Source organism: Crocodylus siamensis, chromosome 2, assembly GCF_052110815.1.
Source record: "Crocodylus siamensis isolate JL-2025a chromosome 2, ASM5211081v1, whole genome shotgun sequence".
Taxonomy (NCBI): domain Eukaryota; kingdom Metazoa; phylum Chordata; order Crocodylia; family Crocodylidae; genus Crocodylus; species Crocodylus siamensis.
In genome coordinates this window covers 220,875,411-220,888,568 of record NC_143396.1, presented here as the reverse complement: position 1 = coordinate 220,888,568, position 13,158 = coordinate 220,875,411, and the positions used below count along the sequence as shown (strand labels likewise).

The 13,158-nt window shown below is 48.5% G+C and overlaps 1 protein-coding gene across 3 annotated transcripts in view; it reads right to left on the bottom strand.

The window, feature by feature from the left end:
• The window catches only part of LOC149871743 (transmembrane protein 178B-like), a 28,651-nt gene that overhangs the window by 4,058 nt on the left and 11,435 nt on the right, over positions 1-13,158 (bottom strand). For 2 of the 3 annotated variants that reach the window (XR_016440295.1, XM_090033156.1), the window contains exons 2-3: positions 5,685-5,798; positions 3,399-3,536 (exon numbers count right to left, since the gene is read on the bottom strand). Coding sequence is in view for 2 of the 3 variants with exons in the window: in XM_090033156.1 (XP_089889282.1) it covers positions 3,399-3,536; positions 5,685-5,798 (252 nt within the window). In the remaining variant the exon portion in view is untranslated. The remainder of the gene's footprint in view (positions 1-3,398; positions 3,537-5,684; positions 5,799-13,158) is intronic. The other variant, XM_090033155.1, reaches the window with a different exon arrangement.

The following is a 13,158-nucleotide window of genomic DNA, read 5'->3' as shown; positions in this document are numbered from 1 at the left end:
TCTCTGCTCTTCCTGGGTGGAGGGTAAAGCAGCTAGAAGCCAGAGAATCATTTGAGTTGGTCTAATAAAAGATACAGAATTTACCCAAAGAACCTTGTCTGCCTATGTCTAGAGGCCAACATGGCTACAACCTACACCTGAGGCAGCAACACACTAATAATGTTCTGGTAGATTTAACCTTAAGAATCCAGTGCACTGAGTATCCAAAACACATTTCCAGTGCTAATTCCCACAGAAAAGTTGAAATTGTCCTTACCTAGCTTGGTGATGGTGTAGAAGCCGCTATTGAGAGTCCCTTGCTCTCACCTGCACTGTATATACAGCAGAAAACTGTAAGGCTGCAGTCATTTACTGGTGTGGCCACACCTCCCTGAGAGAGTTTGAATAGCTAAGTTCTAGCACTGGAGAGCCAGGAGTCAAAGTAGCATGTCCTGCATGAGACAACCCAAGCCGTGCTGTTTGGGAACTGGCATCCAATTGACTTGGAAGTGGTGAATAGTTTGTACTTCAGGTCTCCTGGGGCAGTTGCTTACCTTGGGCTCAACTACTTGCAGCTCCTTTCCTACCTTCTGCATGGAGCACCAAGGCCAGGCAGTGTAGCTTCCAGCCCCCACTATGCATCCACTTGTCCTTTGGATCTGTCCTCACCCCACCCCCTCCAGCTCTCTCCTACTTAGAAGAATTCTTTTTTCCTTCTCTTGCAAGCCTGTCACAAGAGAAAACACCACTCTGTTTCTCTTTTGGCTCAGGTCAATTTTTTGAGGCCTCTATAAGAAGGAGTGGTAGCGGGGAAGAGTAGTTCCTAGACATTTTTTTGGCAGGAAAGTAAACAATTCTTACTGTGTCACATTTTTAAGGCTGAACTTGCTGGAGGCTGGCATCTTAGACTCATTCAACTATGTGGTATACTCTAAAATAAACCCTAACTGCCTAGCAGGGAAGGCAATCGACAAGCTGCTGTCTGGCATACATGTGGTCCTTCATAGCAGACTTCTGTAACCTTGGAAACAGCTCATTTCTAAGGCTGACATCTCAGAAGCTTTTGTTTAAAAGACTCCAAATTTTCACTGCCTTCAAGCTTGACCCTTGAGTCCAGACCTACATTACCCGTGTCCAGCCTGACTGAGCCACTGTGGGGATCTGAAGAATGTAAAATTTAGTTTTAAACTAGAACGTAGCCTCACCCTTACCTATAGACTCTGCTACTGCTTCATAAAAAGGGTAAAGGAAGTCTTATGCTTTGAAGCTCCAAGCTCTTCTGCACTCATGAGCTAATAAGGAACTGGTCTGGTTGGCAGTGCAGTGGGACAACGTGACAGGAAGTTCAGGTGTTGAATAGCTGTGCTCAAAGTCTAAGTTATGTCTCCTTTCAGGTAGCTGTGGGGACAAGTCACTGTACCCAACTCCTTAAAATATTGTATAGCACCTCTTATAGCAAGATCCATTTTCAGGTTACAGTAACACTATACTAGAGTCAAGGCTGAGGTGATCTTTGCTCACCTATCCTAAAGCATCCACCCCAGGACCCATGTAAACACACAGCATCTCTAACCCCAGCCCCATCATTTTGGTGGAATCCAAAAGCCCAGGACTTAGATACCCTGATCCACCTCCATACCTGCTCACTGAGTACTGCTCAAACCACCACTGTTATGCTGTAAAAGCGAGATGCTCAGATCAAAACACCCCACAGAACCGAAACAAGTAAACAGAACAACAGCAGGCTTCCCTTTTGCTCTACACCCCACACAGCTACTTTCCTTTTTCCTTGGTGTATTGAAAGGCCTCTGTCCAGTGCTGCATGACAAGCCTGGACCCTACCACTGAGCTTCCTCCTCTACTGCAACCTAATTTGGGCTAATCAGTGCATGTCCACCCCCAACACACCTTTCATGTGATGCAAGATGCATCTTGCACTCCCTCTCCTGCTTGACATATTCAGCACCCTCCAGTTTTTATGAAGAACAAGGAACAGCTTAGAAAAGGAAGGAAAACAAGGAACAGCTCTGGACATACAGGGCAGAGCTATTTAGGATCTGGGCAGCAGGTCTGGGTCTGCTTTACCCAGAAAGTCACTGATACTTTAGAAATGGGGCTGAGGCTCTTCCAGGCAGGCCCACACAAGCCCCTCCCTATTCAGAGTCTTTGGAAATCACTTAGCACCAAGCTGCATTACTGCTACTTCTGTGGATAAGCAGGATTCCTCGGAGAATGCAGGAAGGATGAGGCAGATGTCACTGCTTCCCTGGTCTCCTGCACTATGGGCCACCTGTGGTTTTCATACAGCTGTTAGGAGGTGTTCTCTCCTCCTTTTCAGATGCAGGAGTGGCAGAATGACCCCACTGAGGGCAATACAATATAATGCTGTGACTGCCCAAGCCAGGGTTGGCAGGCCCAACAGCATTTCCATGCCTGTGGAGGTGGCATTCTAAATAGGACCTTACTATGACTCTCCTGGAGGCAGGGAGGAGGGTCTGCTAGCTGAAGCAAGGAATTTCTATTCAGTGCTAGTGAGAAGAGCTAATTCCATGATGGGGAGGAAGGATGTCTCCTCAATGTTCACTGAATGGCAGTGTGCCAGCCCCACACTGCTATGAGGAACACCTCAGTGATCAGTATGGATGCCTTGTAGCAGAGACAAGATTCCTGCTTGACTCCAGCACATGTACTGGCACTGGTCCTCTTCTCCCCTGTTGCTTTGGAGCCCTTGCCCTGGAACAGTGCCCTGTCTCTTCCCCAGGAGCTCCCTCAGTTTTACAATAATGCTTATGCTATGTTAGTTGTGTCCCATTTCTGAGGTCCTGGTTATCCTGCCCAAGCCAAGGCACTTAGTATGGACTGAGGTAGTCTATCACTGGATAGGCAGGGCTGGGACTCTGCCACAAGCAGCATCAGTTGGCACAAAGTGCCTCCCCCTGCTCTACAGAGGGCTGGACAAGGCAGGGTGTAGATATAATTTCCTACAGAGAAACAGCATCAAGACACACTTCTTCACCAAATGGGTTGAAAGGACCGGCTTAAGGTCTCTGAATAGAGTAGCAGGTTGTATACTCAACAGCTTCCATCTCACTGCTAGGGGAATTACAAGAGTTGCATTCACCCTGCCCTTGATGCTGCCTCACCAGGCAGCAGAGAGCAGCTCTATAGGAAGACAGCTACTTAAACAGATTCACTTCTGTGCACATAAGGCTGCAGTGAGCTCCATGCTCAGATCCATGGAACCACCCCGACTCAGTTCCTGTCAACATGGACCTAACACTTCTACATCTGTGTTGCATTAATTGTTACCCTAATATGCCATTTTGTGCTGTCTGCTGATGGGGCTGGTTTGACCTTTACATGCCCGGGAAATGCTCTGTTGCTTAATGTATATTAGTGAAGAAGAGAGAACCTCTCACCTCCCATGAGGAAGAGCAGCCCTGCCACATACTGCATGAGCTCATGCTGTTTACAGCAGCCTAGCACACCAATGATCCATCCAAACAGAATGATAGAGACTGCCATGCCAATGAAACCAGCTGTCATCCTCCGCAGATCTGAGGAGAGAAAGAAAGAGAGGAGAGGAGCAAGAGGGGAGAAAGGAAGAAGCCACCCAAGATAGGATACTGAGAAGGAAAGAAGACAGACAGGGAAGAACTGAAAGCATCCATAGAGTTTTAGGTCTTCTGTGCCTCACATTGGTATTCTCCCTCTAAAAGTGATCTGTATGAGTCATACTGAGGGACTCCTGATGAAGGCCTCCTTGTGCTGGACACAGCAAATGGAGAGGATTCCTGTGCATGGCAAGAGGCAAATAGGACAGAAGGCTTTAGCATGGCAGGGGTACACTGCTGTTGTTTGCAGTAGTCACATTTATGGCATAATTTTTTGGTTGGTTTGTTTCTTTGGTGCAGTGCTGGTGCTGGGTGGGCTTTTCCTTTGGGGACAGGGATTAACTGAAAAAGAGGAAGATAGTGAAGGGAAGGGAAGAAAACATATAGGACAGGTAGACTGAGGCTGAGGCAGACAGAGAGTGCACAAGTGCAGAACCGGGTTGGATCAAAGAGCCAATCAGGCAGGGAGAGAGAACATCCAAAGTAAAACCTGAAGAAATTGCTGTCCATGATTCTCTGATGACCATTTTTGCCTACATCTTCCCTCCTTTCCCCTCCCCCTTTCCACACAGTTTCTTCCTGACTGAGCTTATATGACAAGGAAGAGAGGGACATTTATGGGTCTGTGAGTAATACTAACTGAATCTTGGTATTCCCCCCACCAAAAGGGACCATTATGGACTTAAAAACAGCTAGAGATTTTGGAAGCCTGATCTGTACACAACTTTTTAAAGAGTCTTTAAGTCCAAAGGACAGCCACTCAGCACTTTCTGAGAAACAGTCCTCTTGAGACGTGTCTCAACTTGGACACCAAAATATATAGCACCAAAACATACTAAGGGCCAGATTCTAGCCACATATTAGGTTTATGCATATTTATCCATGACTAAGTGGATTTATGCACCTAAATGCAATTCTGTTTCACCTGTTCAAGTCCCGAAAATCCATTAATACACCTAACAACTTTTGTCTCACACTGTCATTTTACCCTTACAACTGTTAAGACCAAGTCACAAAAAGCAGTAAGCACCAGCTTTTAGGTTAGCAGTTTTTCAGGGACTGAAGCAAAGAGGAACAGAATTACACTCAAGTGCCTACCTCCACTTACATAACAAGTGGAAGAGAATCTGGCCATAACTGCTTTTGAAAACCTAGGCCAGAGAGTGGGAATCCAATACAGTGGACTCCTACACCCACAGGACTGTCACACTTTTGCACATGTTCCTGTACTGCTCTCCAGCCAATATCCTTTGTGAAAGCATGTATGCAGCACCTCTTCAAACATGCAGACATGGGAGACTGGGAGACTACAGTGTGACCTTCGCTGTGATAAGTTCAGACCAGGCACAAAAGTTTGTGACTTCTTATGCAGGGAAGTGATATCAGGCTGGAAAGCACCAGGGGCAGCCGAATGATTTCATAATTTTTGTCTGGAAGGCTTAAAGAAGGGCACCGTACAAGGAAGGATACATAAGGGGCAGTGGAAGATACATGAGGGAAGCACATATAGGGGGAGGTGGGTTGAGGCATTTTCAGGTGGATTGCAAGTGCAAGGCAGCTGGGAGAAGTTTGGAGTAGAGGGGTAGCACAAGGGGCAAGTGGGGTGAAAGAGCGTGGATGGGATGCTTTCTGGGAGGGGAGGCTGCAAGAGGTGAGGAGCTGCAAAGGCTGAGCACAAGGAGGGAATGACAGGTACTATACAAACATAAATGAACACACATTTCTATCCATGACCTAAGGAACATTATTTAATCCTTTAACACTGAGTAAGCAATGCAGAGTCCGGAGCACTAAGCACAGGTAGCCCAGAGTGCTACCCATGAAATCGCACCAATGCCTCCATCACATCAGAACTACTCCCAAAGCCACCTATATCACCCCTAGACTAACCTTTCCAACTCTTCTCTAGGCTTTACTACAGACAACTTGTCTTCCAGCTTCTATACCCAAGATACATTTGGTTCTAGATGCCAACCTCTAGCTTCTGAGCCAAGGCCCCAGCTTGGCAACAACCAAGAGATGAAAGGCTCTGAACATGTTGTACCTGGTTTAGGAGTGGTGCATGACTTGTTAAGAGTTTGGATCACTTACGGAGTGCATGCCATTCGTCCTGCCGGATGGTGTTGGTGATGTTGATGGGCAAGTTGCGGGGCAGGGAAGAAGAGGTATAGTGGTACTTGACAGCTGTGCAGCGCTGGATAACTCCTAAAAGAATAAGAAATATCAATGTCCAAATGCAATTCCAATGCTAAGCCCAAACTGTCCTTTTTTATTGTGGAATCTGCCAGCCCAAGACACTGGACACACAAAGAGTTTTACTTCAGGGTGAACCCATTCATTCAACCAGTCCTTGAATTGACAGCTAAGATAATCAAAAGAGAGACATGTGGTTCTCAAAGTTTGTGGGTGGGTGCACTGTGTGCTAACAGGGAAGGGAGAGACAGTCTTGGTACAAACAGGTGATGATGAAGAGGGAGCAGAGTGCTGACCCAAACAGGGTGAGGCCATAATAATAAGCAACCATTTCAAGGAGGAAGAGAAATTGTTTACTGACATATGTGGGGATATGAAATTCAGGGACACTGGACAGAACTGAAACAGGAAGAATTAAGATAAATGACATAAAGAATTTGCTGATGTTCAAATAGTGACTACCCTATGGCCTGAGCTAAAGAAAAGAAGCATGAGCCCCACTATTTGGAATTAGACAAAATTCACTAGTAAATGGAGAACAAGGCATGACCCCCAGCCCTACTGCCTGTAAAACAGGAAGGGTAATTTCCTTCCTGAATGATAGTCACCTCCCACAAGGCTGTGATAAGAAGCATTGAGAAGGTATCACTTCACAACCATAAGAGAGGAAAGCGAAGAATAGAGTTTCCTACGTGTTAAAAGCTGCTATGATATAATTCAGAATTTAATCTGTACATCACTGTGCACACACCCGTATTGAGGAAGATCTGAATTGTGCTCTTCCAGATGCTTACACAATCCCATGGTAGGGCCCCAGCACAATTGACAGAAGAACAACTACGTTTTACCAGTTAACCTCAAGTGTGAGAGCAAGGCGGGGTGGGAGAAGGTCAATGTCCTTTTGAACCATCTGCAGGGCACTGTACAAATCCAACCATTTTCAACAACCACATTTCCACACTGCCAAGTGGGGCTACATCTACAGCCTGCTGTACACTTCTTTAAAACATTTTACACAGATAGATCTAAAAGCAAGCAGACACACTGTGAGTAGATCTATACAAAAACAACACCCTATAACAATCAACTCTTATAAAAGCCAGTGTCACATTAGTATCTAGATATTGCAAGAGGTCCCAAACAAGACTTTAAGATTTACCTCCTGTATTCAGTTCAGAAAGATTTGCGAAGGTAAAGCCTATCTAGCTATATACAGATATCTAGATTTCTATATCTAGATTTCTAGATAAATTTATATACATGTAATTCCTTATAGTAATCTATAAAACATACACAAGAAAAAGGATTCAGTTCATCTCTTAGTATATAAATAAGGTTGAATGATCTATAAAACAACTCACACTTGTGTCCCAAAGGATCCGAGCCAGCGAATCCTTGGCTAAAATGTCATTGATAGAATACTTGCTCTGTAATACAATACAATACAATACAATACAATACAATACAATACAATACAAGAAGAAGACACCAGCTCCTCATATTAATCGACTAGTTTAAAAAGATTTACAAACTGCGGCTGGGAGTAGTCCTGACCACATCACGAAGGACTTCCATGAGTTGGGGGGGTCGGGCTCAGCAAGTAAGGGACACAGGTAGTATTCTCCTCCATCCTTCCAGTTGGCAGCAGCCGAAGGCACCAGTCTGCCCGCATCAGGGAAGTCAACTGGAAGCTCCAGAGATGGTGTCTTCAGGAGGCCTTTGGATTCTACAACCATGACCAGCACTTGGCTGATCTCCTCCGAAGAGCTTTAAACTAGGTTCGACAGGGAACCAGTGGTCGATGAGAACCCAGGGTTGGAAAGCCACAAAAAAGGCACTGGACCTAACCAGGTAAGCACTAAGGGGAACTCATGCTATCAAGGCAAAGGGACACCAAGAGCACCCACTGGGGGGCTAAATTGTCTTTACACAAATGCCAGGAGTATGGGGAACAAGCAGGAGGAGCTCACACTCCTACTTGCTAGTGCACAGTATGACCTAGTCGGCTTAACTGAAACATGGTGGGATTCTACACACGACTGGGCAGTAGACATTGAGGGATACAGGTTGTACAGACGAGACAGAGTGGGGAGAAAAGGCAGGGATGTAGCTCTGTGTTAAAGAGCAGTACACATCTTCTGTCAGAGGCAGAAGTGGAGGAGGGAAATACCGAGGCATTGTGGGTCAGGATCCAGGGGAGGGGCAGGGAAAAGAACTTGATAGTGAGGGGTATACTACAGACCTCCTCACCAGGATGATGAGCTAGACGAGGTATTCTCCAGGCAGCTCTCGGATGCCATACAGGCGAGGGAGGCAGTGGTCATGGGGGACCTGAATTACCTGGATATCTTCTCGGAGGACCAGGCGGCCAAAACAAGCCACCCATGGAGGTTCTTACACTGTGTGCAGGACCTCCACCTAACCCAGGTGGTATCCAAGAGGGGGTGATCTCGTGGGGAACCTGTAAGTACACAGCAACCTGGGAGACAGTGACCACCACTTGGTAGAGTTCACTATCCAGCGAAGGGTGAGAAAAATATCCAGTGAAGCTAAAGTGTTAGACTTTAGAAGGGCCAACTTTAGTAAATTTAGAAACCTAGTTAGTGAGGTGGCAGAACTCAAGAGCATTGAGCTAATGGGGGCCCAAGAGGGTTGGAAGTTTCTCAAGGGAGTGATTCTTGGGACACAAAAGGAGTCTATCCCCTTACGCAGGAAAGGAGCTAAAAAAGCCTCCTTGGCTGAACAGGGAGCTCCAGATAAGACTAGGGGCAAAGAAAGAGATTTATAGGCAGTGGAAGCAGGGGGCAGCCACCAAGGAGGCATACACCACCCTGGCACGCTATTGCGGCCAGGCAGGACTGGAGCTTAGGCTGGCTTCAAAAATTAAGGACAATAAAAAGTCCTTCTACAGATACGTAGCAAGCAAAAGAAAAGCTCAGAGTAACACAGGGCCCCTGCAGGACAAATCAGGTCAGTTGGCAGTTGATGCAGAGAAAAAGGCAGAGCTCTTCAATGAGTTCTTTGCTTCAGTATTCCTAAATAGTGAGCAAGACAATTCCCCCAACTTGAGCATAGACAGATGTCCAAAAGGCACCAGACTGCCAAAGGTTAGCGCTGACTTAAAGAGCACTTGGAAGGGCTGGATGGGTACAAGTCAGCCAGCCCGGATGACCTCCATCCACAAGTACTGAAGGAATTGGCCAGTGTCATTGCTGAGCCGCTGGCACAGATGTTTGAGCACTCATGGTGCTCCAGACAAGTCCCTGAGGACTGGAAAAAGGCCAATGTGGTGCCCATTTTTAAGAAAGGGAGAACAGATGAGCCAGGTAACTTTAGGCCCAGTTAGTCTTACCTCTTTCCCTGGGAAAACACTGGAGAAAAAAAAATAAAAATAAAAATCAAAGAACGCATTTGTGAAGGCCCAGCAGGGGAAACAATGCTGAAAGGAAACTAGCACGGGTTCGTCACAGGTAGATCCTGCCTGACAAACCTTATAACTGCCTGGACACAGGAGCTGAGGCCGATGTCATCTATCTGGATTTTAAGAAGGCCTTTGACACAGTTTTGCATCCTATTCTCAAAGGGAAGCTAGTGGGCTGTGGAGTGGATGTCTACACAGTCAGGTGGGTGGCTAACTGACTCAGGGACTGCACCCAGAGTGGTGGTAAACAGGTGGTTCTCAGCATGGAAAGAGGTGGACAGTGGGGTCCCGCAGGGTTCGGTCCTTGGACCTGTGTTATTTAATATCTTCATCAGCGATTTGGACAAGGCTGTGGAGAGCACCCTCTTCAAGTTCGCAGATGATATGAAGTTATGGGGCTAAGTTAACACACCGGAGGGCAAGGAGCAGAGATACAGGCCAACCTGGACAGGTTAGATCAATGGGTGGAACGAAATAGGATGCAATTCTACAAAGATAAATGCAAGGTACTCCACCTAGGAGGGAGGAATCCCCAGCACACCTACAGGTTGGGGGATGACTTCCTCAGCAGCTCAGAGGCTGAGAGAGATCTTGGAGTCAGAGCTGATTCCAAGATGAACATGAGCCGGCAGCGTAACGAGGCCATCAACAAAGCCAATTGCACCTTGTCATGTATTAGCAGATGCATGACCAACAGATCGAGGGAGGTGATGCTCCCCCTCTATGCAGCATTGGTCAGGCTGCAGTTGGAGTACTGTGTCCAGTTTTGGGTGCTGCACTTCAAGAGGGACATGGAGAATCTAGAGAGGGTTCAGAAGAGGGCCACTCGCATGATTAATGACCTCCGCGAAGGAACCTACAAGGGGAGGTTGAGAGATTTGGATCTCTTCAGCCTTTACAAAAGACGGCTGAGGGGTGACCTTGTAGCCGCCTATAAATTTATCAGGGGAGGTGTAGCAGGGCACTAAGGTGCCTGCTACTCTTGAGAGCAATGAGGAAGGAGCCCAGGTGCTGGTTGCTAGGCAACCAGAGGGAGCCAGTGACTCACACTTGTTAGCAGTCATATGACCAGAAGAGGCAGGGCCTGGCTCCCATTTAAACCCCAGGGTTGAGGCCAGGCAGGCGGTTGCCTACCAACAGCTAAGAGAGAAGGAGCCCTCCCAGGGCCACCAGGGAGGAGGGGCCTGATTGCAGGTGCAACCCTGAGACTGGTAAAGGATGGAGCACCTCAGGAGTGGCTGGAATGTTATATTTGGACAGCTAGAATTTGTGTTATAGATTAGGAGTGCTAGAGAAGGCACAAAGAGAGAGACAAGGGCTGCGGAGAGCCCGAGCGCCAGAGAAGGCGTGGAGGGAGAGAAACACCAGCCCAGACATAGTGGGGATTACGGAAACGTGGTGGGACGCAACGCATGATTAGGCCGTGAATGTCAAGGGCTATAGGCTGTACAGGAGGGACAGGATAGGAAAGAGAGGTGGGGGCGTGGCGCTCTATATTAAGGAGGAATACACATCCTCGTTAATTAGCAAGGAGTCAGGGGAGGGGCACTCTGAAGTGCTTTGGGTTAGAGTACAAGGCAGTCGAGGGGAAAGGGACTTAACAGTGGGGGTCTACTACAGACCTCCCAACCAGGGGGAAGAGCTTGACCAGGAATTCTTGGGTCAGCTCACAGAGGTAGTGAAGGCTAAGGATGTGGTAGTCATGGGGGACCTGAATTTCCCGGACATCTGCTGGGAAGAACAGTCAGCCAGGTCTGAACGCTCACGTAGGTTCTTGGCCAGAGTGCAGGACCTCCATCTAACCCAGGAGGTGCACAGCCCCACCAGGGGAGACGCGCTGTTGGACCTAGTGCTGGCCACGGGTGATGACTTGATGAGGGGGCTGCGGGTGCTCGACCACCTGGGCGACAGCGATCATCGCCTGCTGGAATTCACCATCCAGCGCAAGGTGGCAAAGGCATGCAGTAAGGCAGCAGCCCTAGATTTTAGGAGGGCAGACTTCAACGAGTTAAGGAGGATAGTTGCAGAAGCGCTGAGGTCCCGGAGGGGAGGGGAGCCAGGTGTCCAAGGAGAGTGGTCGCACCTTAAGGAGACGATCCTCCAAGCCCAAAGGAAGGTAATCCCAACGAGGATCAAAGGGAGCAGGAGAGCACACAAGCCTCTGTGGCTCACCAAAAGCATCCGGGAACGTCTCCTTGCTAAAAAGGAGGCTTATACCCAGTGGAAAGAAGGGGTCATCACCAGGGAGGGCTATTCTGTAGTTGCTCGGGGATGTAGGGGGGTAGTTAGGAAGGCCAAGGCAGAGATGGAACTGGGACTAGCTTCCCAGATTAAGGACAATAAGAAGTCCTTTTTTAAATACATAGGGGGTAAAAAGAAGGTCCCGGGTAATGTGGGGCCCTTGCAGGATGCGTTGGGAAAACTTGGTCGTCACACCAGACGGCAAAGCTAACATGTTTAACGATTTCTTTGCCTCCGTCTTCCTAAGTAGGGAGCAGAACAGCCACCTCCCTGCTGGGCCCCCCTCGGGCCCTGGGGGAGGCACACCTGGGTCACAGGTTAGCAAGAATTTAGTTAGGGAGCTTCTGGAGGGGTTGGACATATTCAAGTCAGCCGGCCCGGATGATCTCCACCCTAGAGTTCTAAAGGAACTGGCCGAGGTCATTGCAAGTCCCCTGGCACAACTTTATGAGCACTCGTGGTGCTCTGGTGAGGTACCGGAGGACTGGAAGAGGGCCAACATGGTCCCCATCTTCAAAAAAGGCAGAAAGGAGGACCCGGGAAACTATAGGCCAGTTAGTCTTACCTCGATCCTAGGCAAGCTGTTCGAGAAAATTATGCTGGCACACATCCAGGAGGGGCCAGCAGGGGACTGCATGCTTAGGGGCAACCAACATGGGTTCATCAGTGGCAGGTCCTGTCAGACCAACATGGTGGCCTTTTATGATCAGATCACCAGATCATTAGATGCAGGGGTAGCAGTGGATATAGTCTTCCTGGACTTCTAGAAGGCTTTTGATACTGTCTCTCACCACGTTCTCATTAAGAAACTGGGGGACTGTGGTGTAGACACCCACACAGTCAAATGGGTCGCCAACTGGCTGGAGGGCCGCACCCAGAGGGTGGTGGTGGATGAGTCCTTCTCAACCTGGAAGGACGTGGGCAGTGGGGTCCCGCAGGGCTCGGTCCTCGGGCCCGCACTGTTCAACATCTTCATCAGTGATTTAGATGAGGGGGTAAAAAGCACCCTGTTCAAATTTGCTGATGACACTAAGATGTGGGGGGACGTGGGCACATTGGAAGGATGCAACAGGCTACAATCAGACCTAGACAGGTTACAAGGGTGGGCGGACGAGAATAGGATGGGTTTCAACACAGACAAGTGCAAGGTGATGCACCTTGGGAGGAACAACCGGCACCATACCTACAGGTTAGGGAACTCCCCACTTGTCAGCACGGAGGCGGAAAAGGATCTGGGGGTCATCATTGACTCCAAGATGAACATGGGCCGGCAGTGTGGAGAGGCAGTTAGGAAGGCCAACCGCACCTTGTCATGCATCCACGGATGCATCTCGAGCAGGTCCCCCTCTATGTGGCACTGGTCAGGCCGCAGCTGGAGCACTGCGTCCAGTTCTGGGCACCGCACTTCAAGAGGGATGTCGACAGCATGGAGAGGGTCCGGAGGAGGGCCACTCGTATGATCAGGGGACAACAGGGCAGGCCCTATGAGGACAGGCTACAGGACCTGAACCTGTTCAGCCTCCAAAAGAGAAGGCTGAGTGGGGATCTTGTGGCCTGTTATAAACTAGTCAGGGGGGATTAGCAGGCATTGGGGGAGTCACTGTTTCCCCGAGCACTGCCAGGAGTGACCAGGAATAACGGTCACAAGCTGGCAGAGGGTAGGTTTAGGTTAGATATCAGGAGGCACTACTTCACCGTCAGGGCGGCTAG